The sequence below is a fragment of the Bombus pascuorum genome, chromosome 1 (assembly GCF_905332965.1).
Source record: "Bombus pascuorum chromosome 1, iyBomPasc1.1, whole genome shotgun sequence".
In the NCBI taxonomy this organism is placed as follows: Eukaryota; Metazoa; Arthropoda; class Insecta; order Hymenoptera; family Apidae; genus Bombus; species Bombus pascuorum.
Genome location: NC_083488.1, coordinates 23,734,482 through 23,757,026, shown reverse-complemented (window position 1 = coordinate 23,757,026; position 22,545 = coordinate 23,734,482). Strand labels below are relative to the sequence as shown.

At 26.5% G+C, this 22,545-nt stretch overlaps 6 protein-coding genes across 13 annotated transcripts in view; 4 read left to right on the top strand and 2 right to left on the bottom strand.

Annotated features, from left to right (window-relative positions):
* The window catches only part of LOC132915136 (WD repeat-containing protein 55 homolog), a 185,933-nt gene that overhangs the window by 9,602 nt on the left and 153,786 nt on the right, over positions 1-22,545 (bottom strand). The gene's annotated exons all lie outside the window — the stretch shown is intronic.
* On the top strand, positions 611-5,591 carry LOC132914874 (centromere protein J). 5 transcript variants are annotated; one of them, XR_009659717.1, is made up of 4 exons: positions 613-4,431; positions 4,528-4,723; positions 4,846-5,251; positions 5,327-5,439. XR_009659717.1 is itself a non-coding variant. In XM_060974379.1 (4 exons), exons 1-4 carry the CDS (start codon positions 1,058-1,060, stop codon positions 5,359-5,361), a joined length of 3,705 nt encoding a protein of 1,234 aa, XP_060830362.1. In that variant the 5' UTR covers positions 613-1,057; the 3' UTR covers positions 5,362-5,591. The 5 variants fall into 5 exon arrangements, 3 of the variants coding, with proteins under 3 accessions (XP_060830376.1, XP_060830362.1, XP_060830366.1); XM_060974379.1 differs by having other exon boundaries at positions 4,846-4,945; positions 5,327-5,591; XR_009659721.1 differs by lacking the exon at positions 5,327-5,439 and having other exon boundaries at positions 612-4,431; positions 4,581-4,723; positions 4,846-4,945.
* LOC132915236 (serine/threonine-protein phosphatase PGAM5, mitochondrial-like) lies at positions 5,784-8,372 on the top strand. 2 transcript variants are annotated; one of them, XM_060975026.1, is made up of 5 exons: positions 5,784-6,184; positions 6,576-6,754; positions 7,466-7,680; positions 7,788-7,918; positions 7,996-8,372. In XM_060975026.1, exons 1-5 carry the CDS (start codon positions 6,030-6,032, stop codon positions 8,138-8,140), a joined length of 825 nt encoding a protein of 274 aa, XP_060831009.1. In that variant the 5' UTR covers positions 5,784-6,029; the 3' UTR covers positions 8,141-8,372. The 2 variants fall into 2 exon arrangements, with proteins under 2 accessions (XP_060831009.1, XP_060831018.1); XM_060975035.1 differs by lacking the exon at positions 5,784-6,184 and adding an exon at positions 6,424-6,446.
* LOC132908711 (serine/threonine-protein phosphatase PGAM5, mitochondrial-like) lies at positions 8,933-10,968 on the top strand. The gene is made up of 6 exons (XM_060962974.1): positions 8,933-9,293; positions 9,606-9,787; positions 9,901-10,115; positions 10,188-10,318; positions 10,474-10,733; positions 10,768-10,968. The coding sequence occupies exons 1-5, from the start codon at positions 9,130-9,132 to the stop codon at positions 10,622-10,624; spliced, it is 843 nt and encodes a 280-aa protein (XP_060818957.1). The 5' UTR covers positions 8,933-9,129; the 3' UTR covers positions 10,625-10,733; positions 10,768-10,968.
* Positions 10,907-13,210, bottom strand: LOC132908707 (nuclear speckle splicing regulatory protein 1). Of its 2 annotated transcripts, none has more exons than XM_060962950.1 (3): positions 12,885-13,210; positions 12,361-12,580; positions 10,907-12,280 (listed from the first exon to the last, which is right to left on the bottom strand). In XM_060962950.1, the coding sequence occupies exons 2-3, from the start codon at positions 12,384-12,386 to the stop codon at positions 11,158-11,160; spliced, it is 1,149 nt and encodes a 382-aa protein (XP_060818933.1). In that variant the 5' UTR covers positions 12,387-12,580; positions 12,885-13,210; the 3' UTR covers positions 10,907-11,157. The 2 variants fall into 2 exon arrangements, with proteins under 2 accessions (XP_060818933.1, XP_060818943.1); XM_060962960.1 differs by lacking the exon at positions 12,885-13,210 and adding an exon at positions 12,662-12,836.
* LOC132908691 (carboxypeptidase D-like) lies at positions 13,213-22,478 on the top strand. 2 transcript variants are annotated; one of them, XM_060962916.1, is made up of 15 exons: positions 13,213-13,802; positions 13,897-14,141; positions 14,226-14,381; positions 14,462-14,637; positions 14,713-14,860; positions 14,942-15,036; positions 16,703-17,205; positions 17,330-17,806; positions 17,885-18,153; positions 18,595-18,772; positions 18,864-19,249; positions 19,417-19,558; positions 19,645-21,127; positions 21,214-21,390; positions 21,594-22,478. In XM_060962916.1, the coding sequence occupies exons 1-15, from the start codon at positions 13,344-13,346 to the stop codon at positions 21,728-21,730; spliced, it is 5,031 nt and encodes a 1,676-aa protein (XP_060818899.1). In that variant the 5' UTR covers positions 13,213-13,343; the 3' UTR covers positions 21,731-22,478. The 2 variants fall into 2 exon arrangements, with proteins under 2 accessions (XP_060818899.1, XP_060818909.1); XM_060962926.1 differs by lacking the exon at positions 21,594-22,478 and adding an exon at positions 21,467-21,548.

The following is a 22,545-nucleotide window of genomic DNA, read 5'->3' as shown; positions in this document are numbered from 1 at the left end:
GAATATAATTTTACAATAAAGATGAAATTGATGTGTAATGATTTTATAAGTACAATAAATTTATGTAATATTGCATATACTCTTATATATGTATATAGTTACATAGTAATTTCTTTTCATTGTGTGGGAAATTCATATATTTATATTTATGAATAGTTACACCTTAATTTTATTTTTCTATTTTTATAATAAAAATACCAATGAAAAGTTATTTTACATAGTGTAATTTAATTCAATAAATATTTTTTATTTATATTAATAAATTATTGTTGATAATTTATTACTTCTAAATGATTCCAAATATAAAAAAGATGTATAATATAGAAAACTTTATTACCTATTTACTTTACTACTTCATAATGGTTGGATTGGAAGACAGTTTCGTGGCCCTTTTTCCATTATGAAAGAAACATTTGTACGAGTAACCAATCGCATGCTTGTATATAGTAGTCAGTGTTAGGTAACTGTCTTATAACGTTATGAATTCAAATGTATGATACCCGCATACATATATATACATATTACTTTTAAACTGTCAACCGGGTTTTGTAGCAGAAGAAGTATTTCTGTATTTATTTAAAAACATATTATGAATTTGATAAATTTAATTTATAATGTATCTTTTATCGCTTTTGTAACTTTTTTTCTTTAAAGATGAAAATATAAGTATGTTAATTTTAAATGATCATTTAATACTTTTTGTGATAATATATACACGTACATACCTACATGTGTGTTTATGTGTATGTGTGTGTTTTATGATAATTTAAAGCTTTTTAATAATTTTCAGTAATTCATAGTTAGAATATTGAATAAGAAATAAAATATTTTTTGTTAAACTGAATTAAAAAATTTTATACATATCAAAAGAATTTAATAATGTTATATGAGACTAGTAAAGTTATATCTTTAAAAATGTCATAATATAATTTACATTTTTCCGTTTGTATGTGTTTATATATATATTTATGTCTGTAAACTACTGAAGTATTTATACTTCTTTAATATATAACTATATTACAAATGATATTTACATATTAAAATTATTATACATTCCATGCCCATTCAAAAAATGGACTTAGAAGCAACTGTAGTTAAACGTTTACAAAAACTGAGGCAGTGGCAGTTAGAACAACAAGAACGATTATTGAAACAGCAAGAGATACAAAGGCAGATGTTGACTCAGAAACAAGATTGTATGTATAAAGCACTTGAATTATCAATACAAGAACTTGATCTGGATAAAGATATATTAGATATAAATAATTCAAATGAATCTGGTAAAAATACTGGAATTAATAACAAAAATCTAATTATGTTACATAATAAACCACAAACGAAAGAAAATTATACACAAGTAATAAATAAGAATGACTCATGTGTTGATCAAAATATAAGTGGCAATTTTGAAAACATAATTTCACAACAAAAGTTACCAACACAAAGATTCATTGAAGATGTAATTAACATTGAAAGTCATATAAGAAGACAATCAAAGGATAAAACAGATATAAAAAATGACATAGAAGAAGAAAAACAACTAGAACAATTTATTATGGATGGAGTAGCACCATTACCACCTGATAAAATAGTTGTTCATCACATTTCTATTGATGATGTACCAATATTTTCTCCTAAAAAGGATTTTCATACATTGCTTGAAGAAAGATTGAAAGACAGTGAAAATGAACCTCCTGAAAAAAAGTCTAATACTAGTTCAAGGAATAAAACAAAAAAACCATTTTTAAGAAAAGGGGAAGGTTTAGCTCGATTTAAGTTGAATCAACAATTACAACCTTCTACACTGAAAACAAGATCACATAGTATATCATTTACCAACAATACACAATCTGGTTTTAAATGTCCTAGAAATGAAAATAAATGCAATAAAATTCAACATTCAAAGAATGCACAGTTATCAAAAAAGACACATTGTATAAATGTAGCTCAAAAACATCTATGTCTAAAAAATGTTTCATTACCAAAGAAAAAAATTCGTAGTATGCCTAAATATAATACTACAACTACATATTTGAAAGATGATATTAATGAAGTGAAAAATGCAGTTGAATTAAATACTTCAGATTTTCATTCTGGAACTCAGAAAGAATTAGAAGAAGTAAGAATATTTGAATTGTTAGAAGAAAAAGCAGAGAATTCTAGCTTCTGTTCTACATCTAGTGCAGTTACTGCATTCTTACAACAATCAACACCATTTAAAGTAAAAAATGCTGAATATAGAATGGACAGTAGTGTGCACAATGCAAAACAAGTTACTCCAAGAAGTAACATACCTAAAGAACAATTGATTGTAAAATCTAATCAAGCATATAAATGTATGAAGTCCAATACGGATACTGATACTCACTGTGATTTCTCAGTTTTTATAAATCAGAAAATTATTCATGATAATATACATAAAAATATAATGTTTTTGCAAAATACTAATGAAGACAATAGAATAAAACCAAATAGAAACGGATACATGTTATTAAGGGATCAAATCAAATCCATACATAATGAACGGAATGTTATAAATAGAATTGATGTTCCTATTGCTGAAGACAATAAAGAAGTCAGTCCTCATGTTAGATTTTCTGAATTTAATGAATACAAAACAATTGGATTAACAGATACCTCAAGTATATCAACTGAATCATTAGTAACAAAAAGCTTTTTAGATGAAAAGGCTTGGAGTGATTCTTCAATCGTAGAAACACCTACTGTGCAAACATTATCAACGCCATTTGAAGTATCACAGTCTCCTGTAATAATGAAAAGTAAAATACATAAGGTACAAACCTGTAAAGATATGACAGAGAACAATGATTCTACTTGTAATACAGATGATATGTACCAAAATGTTTGTCATAAAGATGAATCAGAGTTATCAGATACTGAGGATTTAACTTCCAATGATGAAGTAAGTAATTTACATAAATGTGGACAAAATGATTTAACACCACAAAAGATTGATAACTTTTATGATACTGGAATATTTAAAAAAAATATGAAATTTTGTGACAACAAAAAAGTAGATGAATACGTAGATAATCATAATAATGTAGTTGTAACTGAAGATCAGGAAAATATAAAATACTTACAAGAAACAAACGAAACTATTTTTAAATCAGAACTTTTAAAAGCTCGTTTATTGGAACTTGAGCAGGAGATCAATATATTTCGTAAAGAAAATGCAGCTTTATCTATGCAGCGTAAAAAATTACGTGAAGATCATCAAAGTTTACGCAAAGAGTATACGGAAAAAGAAAAAAATTTTGAAAAAAATAAAAAACAAGTAGAAGAGCGTTTACAAGAAGAAAGGAAAAAGCTCGCACGTGAAAAGTCCGCATTAGAAAATAGAATGCGAGATTCACAAGAAAAAGCTCAACAAAGTAAATTGGAAAGACAGGAAATCCAAAATTTGAAGCAAGAAATAGAACAATTGGTACAGGACATGCATATAAAGGAAAGTAGATGGAATGCAGCACAATCTAGACATAGATGTCAAATGAGAATATTAAAATTAGAAAATTCAAAACTGAAACAAGAAGTAGAGAAATTAAAGAAAAATAATATTAGGAATAAAGGAAGATCTGGAGCTTCTGCAAATACAAGAGCAATTCATCAAATTAATAAACAAATTAACATGCAGTATAAAGAATCTAAAAAAATTAATGATGCTTCATTAGATGATGACCAAAAACTGACAGAACCAATAATGAAGACAATAAGTATAGCTAGTGAACAGGATATAGAAAAAAGGAAAGAATATAATTGTAATAGTAATACGAATATTATGAATGATAAACCACAAAAAAGTCAAACAACTATAACAGATATTGTTAAAAAACGAAATTTATACGAAAATTTAATCAAAGAAGCAACATTAGATTTAACAGAAATTCCAGAAAAATTTGATGCTCTTGAAAATTTAAGTGAGTCTAAGTCAGACTCAAACAATGAATTGAAAAAAGTAAATAGTCAAACAAGTGTTACAAAAGCTAATTATAAAAAATCATATAAAGAATGTGATACACCTTCTAATCATAATGGTATTAATGACAATATTCAATTACATGTGCAAAATGATTATAAATGTTTTGATGAAAATTATACAAAAGATTTAGCATCAGCAGATAAACTGCCTAATATACACACAGAGAATATATCATCGTCTTATCGAAGTAATACTAGTATTGATAAACAAGATATGACACAGATTGAACACCCTGATGGTTCCATTGAATGTCAATTTCCAAATGGAAATATTAAGAAGATATTTCCCGATCAAGGTGTAACTAAGTTAATATATTATAATGGCGATATTCGTGAAACTAATAGAGATGGAAAAATAAAATATTTTTATGCATCAACACATACATGGCACACAACAATGCCAGATGGTTTAGAGATTTTAGAATTTTCTGAGTAAGCTTTTTTCATCACTTCATTTTATTATTTAATTTTTAATTTCAGCATATAAAAATTTATTATTCAGTGAATATTACTTCTTCTATTATTTAGTGGTCAAGTAGAAAGAAGATTGCGCGATGGTACAGTAGAAGTATTATTTCCAGATGGTTCAGTACGAATTGTGGAGTCAGATGGTATTGAAAAATGGACATTACCAGATGGAACATTAATGCAAATTTTTACTAATGGTGAAAAAGTTCTTACTTTACCAAATGGACAACGTGAAATACATACTAGTACTCATAAGGTAACAAGCAAGAATATTTCCACAAAAATAAATATTCTTTAACTTTTTATAAAATACATGTATGTACAAAACATACTTATGTTATACATATTTATACTTTAATACTTTTATATAAAATTTAGAGACGTGAATATCCTGATGGAACCATTAAACTAATCTATCTTGATGGCGCACAGGAAACACGGTATTCAAATGGCAGAATACGTCTCAAAGATAAAGATGGTAATCTTTTAATGGATTCCTATCAATAGAAATTATATCACACCTAACAAAATTAAGGATAGTATCTAATGAAACAATTAAATTTTATTTAAAGTTATGCATATTTAACATAAATATATTTTTAATAATAATAAATAAAATTATAATTAGATATATTTGAAATATGTTTTAAGTAAATGAAAATAAAGACTGAATTTTTTACTGTTAACATAAAGTGTAGTAGTGTTTCCAAATTATGAATATCTCTCGCATAATTAGAGCAGATTACATAAAATTGTGATCGATGGTACATATTGCCTTTTTGAGGTGAGGTGATTATCCTGAATCATGCTTATATATACATATGTATATGATCGATCATAGAAACTCATCTCTGTATAGACAGATCTCGATACTCGCTAGGGATAACCACCTGAAAACTAAATTGTGATTATTGTGAAAAATCAATATAGAAGATACAAAGTTCGCGTTCTTACAAGGTAGACAGAGATGAGTAGAGTGTCTCTGTCTCTGTTTTAGACAGTCATAGTATATCACGCCTACATAGAACGAGAACATTCTTATATTCCATGTTGATTTTTCACGACTCAATTTTCAAATGGTTTCTTTAGTGCTTTTGATATGGGTATGTCTAAACTTGTTTATATGATTGTGTTATCTACAATTTTAACGTTTGAAAAATGTTATTAATAACTGAAACATTAACTTTTTAACTACTTGCTTAATATTACAATGTGGGCATGATACAGAAGAAGATGATAGAAGAAAGAAATAAATGACATGAAAGATTCCACCGCTGGATAGCGCTACTTTACAAGGAAACTCCACGAGCGACATTTTATAGTGCAATATCGCTGCAGTCATACGTCTACCTTTGTTGTTCTTCATAGGAAAATAAAAAAAGACATATGGTCGTAGTAGAATCGCGCGCGTACGAAAATGTTGTTCGTGTACATTTAGCCTAAAGCTGTCTGAACAAAAATATATTTTTATGTTGCTATAACAACATAATCCGGTGTGTACTTGGTTTCGATAATGTTGATTCAAATCAGTTACAAAATTTGATTGTTTATTTATTATAGCGATGCCTATACGTCCAAGTTTTAAAAAATGGGTTATAGGATTTGGCGCATTAGGTGGTGCGATGCTCTTTTATCCACATGATAATGATAATAATAAATTATTGCACACGCACAAATCTAGGATATCTTCTTCATCTTGGGATTATAACTGGGATAGGTTGTATTCATTGTTATTATTGCTACCAATAAAAATGTCACTGGCTTTGCAATACAATGATAGCGTACAATTAAAATTCTATTTTATTTCTCCTTTGTTATGTATCATAAATAAATAAATAGAAGAACTTAAATGTTTTCTTAATAAGTAGTTGATAGATTAAAAGTAAGAGCATTTATGTTAGTTTCTTTCTAAATAAAGCATAATTCTTTATTCTATTTGAAATTTTGACATTATTTTATTGATATTTTATTAAATAAATGTATGTGTTAAATATTTGTTGTTCCTTATATTATTTGATATTATATTGATATTGCATTATGCTTTTGTGTATTTATTTTTGATTCATTATTTTGACTCTATTATTTTATTTGTATGATTTTATTTATAGGAGAGATCCAAAAAGTTTAGTGAAACCAATGAAAACAGACAATGAATCTAATCAAAATACATATCATAAACAATTAATGAATAAAACAGCGAAAGCTACACGTCACATAATTTTAATTCGTCATGGACAATATAATGTGGAAGCTAAGACAGATGCAGATGGGACACTTACAAATCTTGGTTAGTATTTCCAATATAAAGCATGTTTAGTTTATTTGTTTTTTTTATTTTTTTTAGTTTATTTTTAATAATTATTCCCTTTATAGTTATTATCCCCTTAATAATTGAAAATACAAAAGAATGTTTTATATAAAAGTTTGACTTCATGGGGGAAACTTAATAAACTAATTCAATGTTTTTTTTATATTCTTATTTAAAGAGATTTCAATGCTGATATAAGTTTTTTTAATGGAACTATATATCTTTTTATATATCATTCAATATATCTTTTTAATTGTTTACAAAGTACTTGGGTCAAAAATGATTACTTTAAAAGATGTTTCAATTTTAATCATGCAAAACTTATTATATGAAGACAAGGAAAACATAAACATAAAAACATTTGTTGTCTTTTCATGTCTTTCATATGATAAGCTTTACAAGATTAAAGTTAAAATTGATCCAAGTATCTTAATACTTTTTGTAGACAATTAAAAGGTACATTGAATAGTATATAAAAAAATGTACTGTTCCATTTTAAAAAGTTACATTGGTATTGAAATCTCTTTAAGTAGGGATGTAAAAATAAGATCGAAATATCTTATTAAAACTCCACCATGAAGTCAAACAGTTTTCACATGAAATATGTTTTTGCATTTTCAATAGTTAAAGAAATAATAGTGCATATACAAATGAACTATTATAGTTATAAACTGTTAAAATGTTATAAAGGTAAGCAACAAGCTGAGGCAACAGGAAAACGACTGCAAGAATTGGGTTTTCCATATACTTTGCTTGTACATTCAACAATGACAAGGGCTCAAGAAACTGCTAAAATCATAGAAAAATCTCTTAAAAATATAATGGTAAAGTGTGATTCAATTCTTAATGAGGGTTCACCAATTCAACCTGAGCCTCCATCATCTAGCTGGAAACCTGAAGTAAATGTAAGAATATTACTACTAATATGAATTTAAAACTTCTATGTATATATTTTTTAAACTTGATATTGTGTTTAGTTAAAATAATATTGAATAATATTAACACATTTCAGTATTATAGAGATGGACCTAGAATAGAAGCTGCATTTAGAAAATATTTTCATCGTGCAGATTTCAGTCAGAAAAATGATTCATATACAATTCTTGTTTGCCATGCAAATGTTATTAGATATTTTGTATGCAGGTACACTACTTTATATAATCACCCTCATAATGGACTTGTATTAAACGTTTTTCCTTTAATATTGATATTCATTTCAGAGCATTGCAATTTCCACCCAAAAGTTGGTTGCGATTAAGCTTGAATCATGCTAGTATTACATGGATTACCATTTACCCCGATGGTATTGTAAAATTATGGGTGTTTGGTGAATCAGGACATATGAATCCACAACTTATTTCATAACTAAATTGACCATAGCGTATCACTTTATTTAATAAAATACACTTACGTTATCTACATTTGATATCATTTTAATATATAAATTTTACAAGAACGTATTTTTAACCATTTATTTTATCTATGAAAGCTTATAATTTGTTAATAAAAAACTAAGAAATACTTTTTTAGTTATTAACAATCAAGGACAGCACATTTAAAGACTGACGAAAAATACATATTCTTATATTTGCAATAAGTCTTATTATTATAAACCTCCACCTAAACAAAATTTATGTCTCTGATAAGATACTCTCTTTGAAACAAAGTATATAAATCCTATTTGCTAATAAATATGCAAAATGTATAAATATTTAGTGTAACTTATTATCCTATATATATTATTTATATATTATATATACCACGTAAAAATTATATATTACTATATATTACTACGTATAACAATAATTACTATGTATTACACCCATTACTCTGAAAATATTTTGAAAAAATATGTATTTAATCTGATTGTAAAATTACAAATATCTAATATACATATAAATGTATGTATTATATATGTATATCCGCGCATCTTATATGGAATAAAAATAGTTAAATTATTTTTCAATTATTAAATTCATGTTAAAATATAATTTGAACCTAATATGAACTTAAACAATGAGTCGTTTTTATAAAAAATAGGGATATTGATTTAAATGCCAAAGGAATCATTTCAAATTTCCCGGACTAGAAGTAATGATTTTAAGCGGCAGTAAGCGGTTACTATTCAAATAATTTTAACGTATGGAACAATTCTCTAATTTTATTTTTCTGATCTCATCACTGATATTGAAATAGCATTTAACGTATCTCGCCTCTTACTAAAACATATTTACTCCTTTCATAACTATTATAAAAGAAGGTATATAGATAGCGATCGCGTAAATACGTTTCACAGATGAGCAGTATTGGTTTAAATCGTTAAAAAAATTTAGTCGCGGCAATTTACTGCAATAATGCCTATACGTTTAAATTTAAAAAAATGGATCGGTGGATTTGTTGCGATAAGTGGTGCAGTGCTTTTTTATCCAAATGAAAACGATCATATTCAATCATCAGAAAAACAATCTTGGAAGACACCTCCGTCATCCTGGGGCAGATGGGATCATAATTGGGATAGGTTATATTCTTTACTGTTATTCTAGTTTTTTATAAAAATATTATTGATTCTACAAATTAATAATTATATATGATTAAGGCACTCTTTCGTTCCTTTTTCTTAGGTCAAAATAAATAAATATCACAAATAAAATTCCTGTACTAAATATACTTTGTACACATGTATATTCCTAAAATAAATATTATTTCAGTATTTGTAAATTTTCATCTACGTCATATTCATTGCATAGTGCAAAACATTTTTTTTTCTTTGTTTAGAATTTATTTCTAATATTTAAAAGTTCAATTTATAATTTGTTGTATCTATTTGTAGACGACATTCAGAATGGCTAACAAATGTAGCTAAATTAGACAATGAAAGTGATAAAGAGTCACGTAAAAAAAGATCTATTGACAAACAACAATCAAATGTTAGACATCACATAATTTTAATCCGTCATGGGCAATATAATACAAATGGTGAAACGGATTCAGATCGAACACTTACAACTCTTGGTTAGTATCTCTCATGTTATTTATATATTATTATGTCATATATATTAATATTTTATAATTTTATGAATGTATTAAATTTTGTCATTTACTGTGTAAAAATATATGTTACAAAGGCAGACAACAGGCTGAAGCAACAGGACAAAGATTGCGGGAATTAGGATTACCATATTCCATGATTATACAATCATCAATAGTCAGAGCTAAAGAAACTGCTGAAATTATAAAAAAATATCTTAACAATATAACAATTAAAGAAGATTCTGTTCTTAGTGAAGGTACGCCAATTGCACCTGATCCACCAATTGATATTTGGAACTCTGAAGTCATTGTAAGTATATTATATTATTATGGGAATTTTTTTTTTTTCTATTATATTATAATATTACGTAATATATTTTAGGTTTATGAAGATGGACCTAGAATAGAAGCTGCATTTAGAAAATATTTTCATCGTCCAGAACCCAGCCAAGAAAAGGATTCATATGTTATTCTTGTTTGCCATGCAAACGTTATTAGATATTTTGTATGCCGGTAACTATTCATAAAAAATGATATTCACGTAATAGTAACGTGTTTGCTGCCCAGTTTGAAAATACCGTGCAGTCGGATTTTTAGACCGAAATCGCGGGCTAGGTAGCGAACGTATTAATACACAGAATTAAATGCTTCTTTATTATGTATTTCAGAGCATTGCAATTTCCACCTGAGGGTTGGTTGCGTTTAAGTTTAAATCATGGAAGTATTACATGGGTATCTATTCGATCTAACGGGAGAGTAACACTAAGAAATTTAGGTGATAGTGGACATATGAAGCCACAGCTTATTTCATCTTATTGAAACTGAATGATATAACTTATATCTTTGTTTAGTGATGAAATATTTAAGTTATGCAATTTATAATAAGTAATATAGGAACAAAATATTTTTAGTTATTCATTTGTGAAATAGCTAATATCATAACTTCATCATAAAAAATTTTTGCAAGCATTTATTAAATATCAAAAATTAAGTTTAATATTTGAAATAATTTGAAAATTAAGAAAAATATTTATGTTTTCATTATTGTATGTTAATATTGTAGAATTTAAAGAGGTATATTATAATTATAATGTGCCATCATTTGTTTCTATGTAGAGAAATTTATATTTTGTAATATTGAAAAGATAGACGTTTTTCCGGAATACAGTGTATCATTAATGCAATTTCTGTACAATTTTATATTACAAATGCTATATTAAAAAAATTTTATCATACATATAGTGTAATCGTTTTCCTGAACAAACAATTGCTGAAATTACTTAGTACTTAAACACACAGATACACAGACAAACAATTCCTTCCTTGTACACACACTTTACAGTTACATTAAATTATACAACTGATAACTTCATAGATTTCCTAGCATAATATCTTTGCAATGCTGCTTCAAATACAGTCCCAACTGTTCTTTTTTCCCAAATCTTAGATCTCTCTCTTTTCTCTGCTTCTATTTTTTCTTTTGCACTAATACTTATTTTTTCAGTTTCATCATTTTTACTATTTTTTAATATTTTTTCCACATCCTTTGAATTTATGGGATTTTCTATTTTGGTCTCATTACAACTTTTTTCAAATTTAGTATTTTCAGTTTGTTGCTTTTGTTTTTTAACATCAGGTTCCTCTATTCTTTCAGATTCTCTTTCAACATTTTTACGTTTTTCAGGTACAGGAGTTTCTACTTTATTTTCCATTTTCTGTTGAATTTCAGTATCTGTATCACTATCTTCTTCTATTTTTCTTTGCCTATATTGTCTATTCTTTTTTATTTCTTTATTTTTTACCTGGTCTTTGTTTGTGACACTGACATTTATTTCTTTATTTATATCCTTTAAATTGTTATCTAAATTATTTTTATTATCATTGGTATCATTCTTAACTCCAGATTCCTCTGAAGATTGAACAACAGTCTGTTCATACAAATGTCTATAAAATCCTGAAATATCTTGTTGTTTTTTAACATCTGCAATAGCTTCTAATTTATCCATTTTATTTTCCTCTTCTTCCATTTTCTTAAATTCTTCTAATTTTGCTCGATAAGCAGAAGTAACAAAACTTTCTTTGTCTGCATACATTTCTCCCTCTGCTTCGCGTTCTTTCTGAACCATTCTTTCTATTCTATATTCCTGTTCTTTCTTTCTTCGCTCTGCAGCTTTTAAAAGATTTTGAATATACCTTGGTTTCTTTTTTTCATCTTTTGCAGTTTTGGACTGATCTTTTGTTCTTTCCATGTCATCATATACTTCATCATATTGAAATATTGTTGGGTCTTCCTTTAAAGCCTTCTGCATATTTAATCTTACTTGCCTTTTTATTTTATTTTTTTCTCCCTCTGCCTGAAGAGCCTTTTTAACCCAATCTGTACCATCTTCCTCATCCGAATCATTATTATCGCCAAATACGTTGTTTACCTTCGGGGCAATACGTTGTTGCTTTTTAGGTAAAATTAAACCATACCTAAAATTTTTTGTAATAGTGAATCATCTTTTATTTTTCTATTTTCTTTAATTGGTTATTAATATTTTTACACAACTTACTGTTTTTCTTCTTTGCTGTTAGACATGTTTCGAAATATTATTCACTGAAGTCATACAAATTTTTATCTACTATTACATAAAATAGTTGTGTACATTTTGTAAGCAATCGAATAAAATTCGTAGAAGTAAGATCATAACCTCTCTTCGACAATATTTTTCTAAATAATTTTCAATGAAATTACAATGTTTCTAATATTGAAACAAAGTTTTACCGTTATATCTAACAAAAGATAAGAAATAAGAAATTTAACAATGCGTTATGTGTTTATAGAGAAACTTAGAATATTTTAAATAAACTAACATGCATTTGATTTTCCCTTATCAATTATTTATTCAATATTGTCTTTAGAATTTAATTTGAATTATACCAAGATATCTTTAAACTAAGATTTCATATAAATTGGTTATAAACATCCTTTTATTGCCAACTCAAAATTATATATTCATTCATATACATATATATTTAAGAATATCATTAGTAATTTATGAACTATTTCAACTATATATATATTATGTATACATACATATGTACGTAAGTACTTAGTATCATAAAGGAAAAGAAAGACAAAAATTATTCTTATCAAAAATTTTTATCTATGTACAGTATGTTATATACATACAAATAAAACTTTTCTTACTATGTTACTTACACATATACAAGAATTCATTTTTCTTTTATTAAAATTTCTGTGACTTTTTACAAGAAATTGTTATAGAAATTTAAAAAATAATACAGAAGTTACACATGTAATATATATGTAGAATAATTGACTAATAAATATTTTTATTCTCAATGAAAAATTATACACATACATATATCTATATCATTCCTGGTAATCCTCTACCCTACTCTGCCCACACTCGCACTTGTGGACGTCATCAGTACTTTTATGCTATATTGACACCGACATCGTGAATTGTGTAGAATGTTTCGTTAAAGTCAAAAGAGCTTGTTATATTCTTACGCTAATAAATATCTAAATATGTTACACGCACGTATTATCTATAACATTGTGCTACTTTTTTTCTTAATTATTGGAATTATTAATGGTTTCGTGATAAATTCCGACAACAAATTAGATGAGGATTTTGTCATCCCACATTACACAAATTATGAAGAGCTTCAACAGTTGTTTAATTCATTGGTTATAAAATATCCAAATTTGGCAAGAGTGTTTTCCATAGGAAAATCCGTGGAAGGCAGAGATTTGTTAGTTATTGAAATTTCTGAAAATGTTAAGGAACGAAAACTGTGTGAACCGATGGTGAAATATGTTGCTAATATGCATGGTGATGAAGCTGTTGGTAGAGAATTATTAGTATATCTTGCTCAATATCTTTTGAAAAATTATGGTAAAGATGAAAGAATTACAAAATTAGTGAATAATACTGATATCTACCTTATGCCATCAATGAATCCTGATGGCTTTGAAAAATCAGTGGTAATGTTTCTATTTTTTGTTATTATTTCCCTTTATGATTTAAGCTAATTTAAATCCATGCATATATTGGTCTAATGTTCTTTTGAACTTTTAGGAAGGAAACTGTGAATCGAGAAAAGATTTTTCTGGTCGTGAAAATGCAAATCATGTTGATTTAAATAGGAATTTTCCAGATCAGTTTAATAGAAGAACTAATTATCTCCAACAAGGTGGCACTATATTAGATGGACGTCAGAATGAAACAGTAGCCATGATGACTTGGATTGCTACAGAACCATTTGTATTATCAGGAAATCTTCATGGAGGTGCTGTTGTAGCAAGTTATCCTTATGATTCTGGGTAATATAATAATAAATGCAATTATGAAATAAATTATGAAATTTTACTTATTTTATAAAAGTTATATACTGTATTGATTTTTAGTATTCAAGGATCTTGTTGTATCGAAAGTAAAAGTCCAGATGATGAGTTATTCAAATATTTAGCACATACATATGCAGATAATCATCCACAAATGCGTACAGGTACCGCATGCAGTTCTGATGTTTTTCAGGGTGGTGTTACCAATGGTGCATATTGGTGAGCATACATATCTGAATTCTTTGCTTTTGGAAAGTATTATTTGTAAAGAAAATATTATTAGACTTTATTTGTTTTAGGTATGAAGTTGTTGGGGGAATGCAAGACTTCAATTATGCTCGCTCCAATGCACTTGAGATAACATTTGAACTTAGCTGTTGTAAATATCCATATGCCTCAGAAATGCCAGAATATTGGAGATTAAATAAGGAATCTCTTATAAAATATCTCGAGCAAGCCCATATTGGAGTAACAGGTCTTTAAGTATTCATTAAGTATAATTATTTATTAATAACGATGGTATATATTAATTTATATTTTATAATTTTAGGTCTTGTAAGAGATATAAATGGGCAACCAATAGAAGGAGCAACTATTATTGTGCATGGAATAAATCATAATGTATCCACTACACATCATGGAGAATATTGGCGTTTGTTACTCCCTGGAACATATAGCATTCATGCAGAAGCATGGGCGTGAGTATACATAACGTTGTTACAAAACTAGTATTTTGTTTAGTAAGGTTTGATCTATATATCAATTTTTTATGATTTTAGATATCATCCAAGTGAACAAATAAATGTCACAGTAAAATCGGATGAACCAACTATTGTCAATTTCACTTTAACACAGGATACTTATGATGATCAAGGTAATCAGGATGCTCCTTTTGTTCATACACTCCCATTTCCTAATCAGAATTTTGCACTGTATAAACTAATACCATCTTATGATGATATGAATTACTAGTTATATTTATATATACGCAATTAAAGAATTTTCTTGTCTTTTATTTGTTTTCTCATAAAATTGAAAATGAAACGAAATTATTATTTTTTATATTTACATATGAATTTATTATTTGTTTCATGAATTAGTTTTATCATCATTCTTATTTTCATTTTACAGCACTGATATGATTATATTACAAGAGTATGTGATACTGCCATTTCTATACATTCTATTATTGTTTATGTCCTTAATATAAGCAAATATAAAAAAGATACACACAAGGTATGGAGAAAAAGATAAAGAAACTTTCTGATTTGCACAAAAATAATTATTTACTTATGTGAAAGTTATTTACTTATGAACTAATTGGAGCATAAACATATGTTAAACATAAATTTTTAAATTATTTTTATTATTTTTATGTTTACGTTTATTTGTTATATTATTTTTTATTTGTTTTTTGAATTTATTTGTCCTGTATTGTATCTAGGGAAAAATACTTTGAATGCAAAAGCTTAAATTTATAGAGAAATGTTATGTTAGTTAGATATAGAAAAAGAATGTAATAAGTTTATAATTTTAAACAATTGGTCTAAATACTTTGTAGATATACAATTGAATCATATATGAATTGTAAGAACTAAGCATTACTGCACATCAAAAACATATCTTCTTGTAACACTTATATTTTTTAGGTGAATAACTTTTATGTTATCGAACAAATAGCAAATCGTGATTTTCTTTTTGTTTGAATGCTCTCTTTTATATTAGTGAACAATTACAAGAACAAATAACATAGCAAATAGAGTTTTTAAAAATAATTATAAAAATATTTTGTAGTATTTCTTTCTTAAATTTCATGTGTTCATTTAAATGTTCATTTAAAGATCTGTATTATGAAAATCAGATTAAACTTTATAAACAAGAAAAATTATACATTAAAAATAGAAGGTTTATTTCATTAAATGTAAAGAATATGTTAATCTCATTTTTATGAAGTAAATGAGATACATATATAAGAAAATATGTATGAATTATGAAAGATATATCCAAAGATTTTTAGTATGAAACATAAATATCTTTAGGTAATTTTATTAATATTAACAAAAATATGTAAAACACTGAGATGTTTATGATCATATTTGTAATTTGATGTATAGCATAATATAATCAAATTGAATGTATAATGTCTAAAAAATTAAAAAATAATAAAATACTATATTTGTTTCAAACAGTGAGTTAGTTTTCTCAAATGTTTTCCAGCCTTTTCCTATATTTTTTATCCATCAAGTAGTAATGCATCTTGAATATTATTATAATATATTATTTACTATTTTTTTGGTTTTTTGTGTTCTCTATACCTTGTGTTGTGTTGTAAATGTTGTAATAGCTGCATGTTTTTTAAATTTTAAGTTTCATGTTTTTCATGATTTATTTTTGTCTTTTTAATATATATAAAAAGTTTATTAAAGAAGATATATTTACACATGTACTTTTTGTTGAACTATTAATTTTTTTTATTTAAGACTTTTTATTCTTACAATACGATAGTTTTAATTGTTTTGTAATATTATGTTAATTTGTAGGAAAATTAAAGTCAGATAAAGTTGAGGAATTTATTAGACCTACTGACAAATATGGTTTTTTCCATAATATGGAATTCAAACATCATAATTACATAGCAATGGAAAAATTCTTGAAAGAATTAAATTTGAATTACCCAAATATTACAAGGCTTTATAGTATAGGAGAGTCTGTTAAAGGACGTCAGTTATATGTTATGGAAATAACAGAAAATCCTGGTAAACATAGCCAAAATAAACCTGAAGTAAAATATATAGGAAACATGCATGGGAATGAAGTTGTTGGGAGAGAAATTTTACTAATGCTGTTGAAGTTCCTTTGTGAAAATTTTGAAAGTAACAAAAGAGTTACGAAAATATTAAAGAATGTCAGACTGCATGTAATGCCAAGCATGAATCCAGATGGTTATGAAATTTCTAGAGAAGAAAATATAAATGAAGGAAGAACAAATGCTAAAAATGTTGATCTCAACAGAAATTTTCCTGATCAATATGAAACAAATAATGTATGGATTTCCACTTTTTCATTGTTTCACTTTTGATGGATTTAACACATTTTATATGTATATCTATTAGATGTTTATTGATTTTATAAATTTAGATTACTAGTTATATTTTTATATTTTACAGTATAATAAAGAACCAGAACCTGAGACGAAGGCAGTAATGAATTGGATTGCAAGTATTCCATTTGTACTTTCTGCTAATTTTCATGGAGGAGCATTAGTGGCAAATTATCCATATGATAATAAACCAGAATACATGTATGATAATGAAAATCTAAGTCCGGATGATAAAGTTTTCAAAGCTTTAGCATTAGCATATTCAAATGCTCATCCCCGTATGCATCTTGGAGAACCATGTCCTTCATTTTTAAATGGACGATTAAACACAGTACAAAATGTATTAGAGAAAAGCTTTCCAAATGGTATAACCAATGGGGCTGCTTGGTATTCTGTTAATGGAGGCATGCAAGATTATAATTACGTTCATAGCAATGATTTTGAAATTACGATAGAAGTAGGATGTACAAAATTTCCAAATGCAACTGAATTACCAGAGTATTGGTTACAAAATAGAGAACCTCTCCTACGTTTAATTGAAATGGTATTTATGTATTAGTATGTATAGCATGTTACAAAAATAATTATTTCTTTCATTATACTTATACATTCTCTTTTATAGTCTCATAAAGGAATACATGGAGTAATACATTCATCAATTGGAAATCCTATACCTCATGCTAAAATATCTATAGAAGGAATTAAACATGATATCTATGCAGCCAATGATGGAGATTATTGGCGTCTTTTAGTCCCAGGCAAATACAATGTTACAGCCAGTGCAGTAGGGTATGAATCTCAAACGCAAATTGCAGTGGTATCAGATGATGTTAATATTGGAGAAGGAGTAGTATTGGATTTTTCATTAATGCGAGATGATCCTCAACACTGGTATAACTATATAATATATAATTTTATGATTTTCTTAAGACTAGAAAGTACTTTAATATAATTCTTATAAGCATTGCAATTTCCAGAATAATGATACTTATATATTGTTGAATGTTAAAAAGGATTGTTTTTGATAAGGAGTCATAAAAATTTCATTTTAGGAAGAAATTTAAAAACTTCATGAAAGTAAATATTTTAATATATTATAAAATATATGTCGACTATAATAAAGTAAATTACAATTATATTTTAATAGAAGCGGAACTGATTATTAGAATGCTTTATTGTATAATCATTTTATGTGTTTCCTTATCATCAAGTATTCTAATGAATAAATCTTTTTTAATTACGTATTAATTTTTTCATACTTAATATGAAAACAAATTTTTGTTTCTTAATTTGGTATATATTCGTATTTTATGTAATAATTTTCTATTTCAGGTCATCTGCTTATGATTTTCGGTTAACGACAAACTTAGACAATATTTATTTAAAAAATGTCAAGTTAAGTGGTAAATTTAATCAATTAGAAAATGATCAACCAAACATTGCAGAATTTCAAGCTCAAGGGGAGTCATTAATCAGTGTAGATATTTATTCTTTAAAAGTTACACATGATGTGAGCATATCATTTAAAAAATATATAGCCATTTATTCCAAATTTTACGTTTTACGATTATAAAAAATAGTTACAAATTTATTAATTATAGGTGGGTGCACCAGAAGAAAATAAATATCATATTGGTTTAATTGGCGGTCTATTTGCATCTCAACCAATTGGTAGAGAAATGCTGTTACGATTAGCAACTCATATACTGAAAGGAAATCAAATTGGAGATCCCCCTATAGAAAGAATATTGAAAAATTCTGTATTACATTTTGTACCCTACGTAGATCCAGGTTTTGATAATATAGTATCAAATGCTCAAGAGTGTAATCCTATTGTAGATGATGAAATAGGCAAAAGGCTGTTGCTACAAAATAATAATGCTACATCAGATAAATTAAACATGATTACTAATGCATTTAAAACAATGTTATCTAATGAAGAATATGATGTAATAATAATATTAGGAAGTGGAGCACTTGAAGTTAGGTAACAAAAATTTAAGATACTGCTATAATATACTAATATATAGCATACTAAAATATATTTACGTATTTATTTCCTTTTTCTTTTTTTTTTGTTATATTATACGATCCAAACTTAAAATAGTATAACATAATTTAAGATAATAACACCTTATATTCTTATTATTTTAGTTATACAGATGATAGCTTGAATGTGTATAAAACTTTGGCCAAAAATTATGAACATTCAATACAGAAAGAAACTTGCAGTTTTATTAACAATGATGTTAAAAAAGTACAAAATTATATTCAAAATCAGTATAAAATACCAACAGTAAGTAATATATTTATTAATGTATAAGATCATTTCTAGTTTATATTATTTGTATATTAATCTGTTACAATCTATTATACTTGTAGATAAGTATCAACATGGCTTGTTGTAAATATCCACTTCCAGGATCTATTTCAACTATTTGGCGTGAAAATTTATTGCCCTTGAAGCAACTTATTCAAGGTCTGACAACTGGTGTTCGAGCAGTTGTAACAGATACTGACCATGCTCCCTTAAGAGAAACTGTAGTTAAGATTGGAACCAATAGTTACCATGTTTCTAAAAACATGGCTTATTTTAAAATTATTCTTCTTCCTGGTGAATATTCGTTAACATTTGTTTGTGAAGGTTATATAGAACAGTCTATTAAAGTTCATGTAGATGATAAAAATATAACTGATCTTCACATTAAATTGACAAAACGTCATATAGAAAAAGCAGAACACCAAAAGTACGATAACGATCAAGAGACAAATGTTGTAAATCAAGTTTTAATCGATCTTAACAATAAATATTCACAATTATCAACTTTACATATTATTGGTAAATCACAAACGGGCGCTCGAATAATATGTTTAGAAATTGGAACTGAAAGTAATTACAAACGCATTGGTCGACCATCTATAGCCTTCGTGGCTGGTATTTCAAATGGTGCACCTGTAACATCTAACATTTTACTTCATTTTGCGACCTATTTACTAGATCGTTATCGTAAAGACACTAGAATTACAAATTATTTAGATAAATTTACGATATACATTGCACCGGATTTATCTCAAAATTCTAATGATAATCAAACTTGTGATTCATTCATTGTGGACAATTTACAATTTCCTATCAGTGATAGACTAAGTACTGAGGCAAGTACACTAATTAATTGGTTCAAAAACATTAATGCTGTATTAGCAATAAATTTGAATATTGGTTCGCAACATATTGAAATTCCATTTGCTGGAAAGTATGGGAAAATATTTGAACAGATATATAACACCGATGATAATGATGTATTACAAGATTTAGCATCATTATATACTAAACATAAGATGAATATGACTTTTAAAAATCCAGAGTGTGATCACGATTTAAATATAGATTCTAATGGAATTATTCATGCTGGCATGGGTATAAGTGGAAAAAGAGAACATTCTTTAATGGATTATCTTTATTTAAATACGAGTACTTTGATGCTTGATGTATATGTTACTTGTTGCAACACTGATGATTCAAGAAATATATGGGAAGATAATAAGGCTAGTTTACTAATGATGATAGAAAAGCTCAATGAAGGAGTAAAAGGATTTGTCCTTAATGAGAACAATGAGCCACTTGAAAATGCTATTTTATCATATAATGAATCAATGCATCATGTTAAAAGTGGAATAAATGGAGCTTACTGGCTTTTATTCAAACCTGGTACTCACATTATAAGTGCTAGCGCACCTGGATATATTCAACAGACTAAATTGTTTATAACATCAGATGTACATAGTGTTTCGCATTTGATATTCAAATTAAAATATGATGACAACTTTTTTGGGATGCCTAGAATTGTTTTTATAGTTCTTATAAGTAAGATGATCAATATTTTTGTAATATATATAACACGTAAGTCATAATGTATTATTAGAATATAATTTTAAATCATATTTTTGCAGCCACTGTATGTTTGGGAATTATTGCATGTTCTATTTTTATTTGTGTCAACTGTAAATCTTCCAAAAATTTAAAAAAAAATAATTGGAATGGATATGCGTTTAGTCTATTAAAAGATGGAACAAGCTTTTTTGATGATGATGAAAAAGAAATTGAAATATTTAGAAGACCATTGAATGGTAAATGTAATAACAAAGTGATGCATATAAAAGTCTTTTAAATATTCGTAAAAATTTAGAAGGCAACTATTTTCAGTTTCTCTTAATATGTAGAATGACAGAGCTTTGAAATATCTATTACAAATTATTAATACAGGATCGTATTATATTTTTATTATGATTAATTATATGATTATTTGTATGATTATTTCATGTTTTTTTAGGACATATGCAACCAAACGAAGTTACAAAACCATATTTTGATGACGATAATATTTCAAGTTCTGATGATGCTAGTGACTTAGAATTTATCAGGCCAGGTAAAGAATGGGAAGAAGAGGCAAATAAAGAACATAGATAATACAGTATTAATTTTTAAATGAGATGTTTTGTTATTACATTTAAATTATATATGAAAGTATAAAAACTGAACAAAAAATTACTAACAAAGAAGAAAAGAATAACAATGCTAAAATGGCAGCATGTACTTCTGTTTAACTTAAATGTTGAATCAATTATATTTACTAAATGATAAAATGATTTTTTCAAAAAATACTGTTTTCTGGAACAGTCAATCTTGATCAAGATAAAAAATAATAAAAAAAATAAAAATCATTTTATGTAGAAAAACTGTTGTACTTAAAGTACTATAAGGATAAAGCAGGATATATATAATTAAACATCTATATATTTAACAATATAATGAACTTTGTTCCGAAAGAAAAAAAGGTATGTGTCTGAAAAACTTTAGCTAACATTTTGTGTTCTATATTTTTATATGTAACATAAGATTAATATTTTATATATGAATATGAATTATACACATTCCAAAGTGCTTATTTTGTGTTATCTATATGTGATCTTAAAATTTAATACAATAAAATGATGTAAATTTTTTAATACATATATGAAACAAGGATTTTTATGCATAATATCACATTTAAAAAAAGATCATAATATTAAATTCATAAATGTGTGGAACATTTCACGTATTTTTTACAGAAATTTTGAAATATGAAAAATATGTTTATAAAAATATTTGTTATAATGACATGTACTTTATACAAGAATTTGAATAAAAAATATATCACCTACTGAAATAACTAAAATTTTATTTTAAATTATTTGGATATATTAATTTGTTTAACAAGAATGAAGTTATTGGTATATGACTAC

Bases quoted from the DNA above. Each gene is read 5' to 3' on its own strand.
- LOC132908691 (XM_060962916.1), top strand. From the start codon at position 13,344: ATGTTACACGCACGTATTATCTATAACATTGTGCTACTTTTTTTCTTA. The intron at 17,807-17,884 runs GTATTTATGTAT...TCTCTTTTATAG, and splicing joins TCCTACGTTTAATTGAAATG to TCTCATAAAGGAATACATGG. The intron at 18,154-18,594 runs GTATAACTATAT...TTTCTATTTCAG, and splicing joins CGAGATGATCCTCAACACTG to GTCATCTGCTTATGATTTTC.
- LOC132914874 (XM_060974379.1), top strand. From the start codon at position 1,058: ATGCCCATTCAAAAAATGGACTTAGAAGCAACTGTAGTTAAACGTTTA. The intron at 4,724-4,845 runs GTAACAAGCAAG...TATAAAATTTAG, and splicing joins TACATACTAGTACTCATAAG to AGACGTGAATATCCTGATGG. The intron at 4,946-5,326 runs GTAATCTTTTAA...ATCTCTGTATAG, and splicing joins ACGTCTCAAAGATAAAGATG to ACAGATCTCGATACTCGCTA.
- LOC132915236 (XM_060975026.1), top strand. From the start codon at position 6,030: ATGCCTATACGTCCAAGTTTTAAAAAATGGGTTATAGGATTTGGCGCA. The intron at 6,185-6,575 runs GTTGTATTCATT...TTTTATTTATAG, and splicing joins TGGGATTATAACTGGGATAG to GAGAGATCCAAAAAGTTTAG. The intron at 7,919-7,995 runs GTACACTACTTT...TATTCATTTCAG, and splicing joins ATTAGATATTTTGTATGCAG to AGCATTGCAATTTCCACCCA.
- LOC132908711 (XM_060962974.1), top strand. From the start codon at position 9,130: ATGCCTATACGTTTAAATTTAAAAAAATGGATCGGTGGATTTGTTGCG. The intron at 9,788-9,900 runs GTTAGTATCTCT...TATGTTACAAAG, and splicing joins TCGAACACTTACAACTCTTG to GCAGACAACAGGCTGAAGCA. The intron at 10,116-10,187 runs GTAAGTATATTA...AATATATTTTAG, and splicing joins TTTGGAACTCTGAAGTCATT to GTTTATGAAGATGGACCTAG.
- LOC132908707 (XM_060962950.1), bottom strand. From the start codon at position 12,386: ATGTCTAACAGCAAAGAAGAAAAACA. The intron at 12,281-12,360 runs GTAAGTTGTGTA...AAAAAATTTTAG, and splicing joins AACAGCAAAGAAGAAAAACA to GTATGGTTTAATTTTACCTA.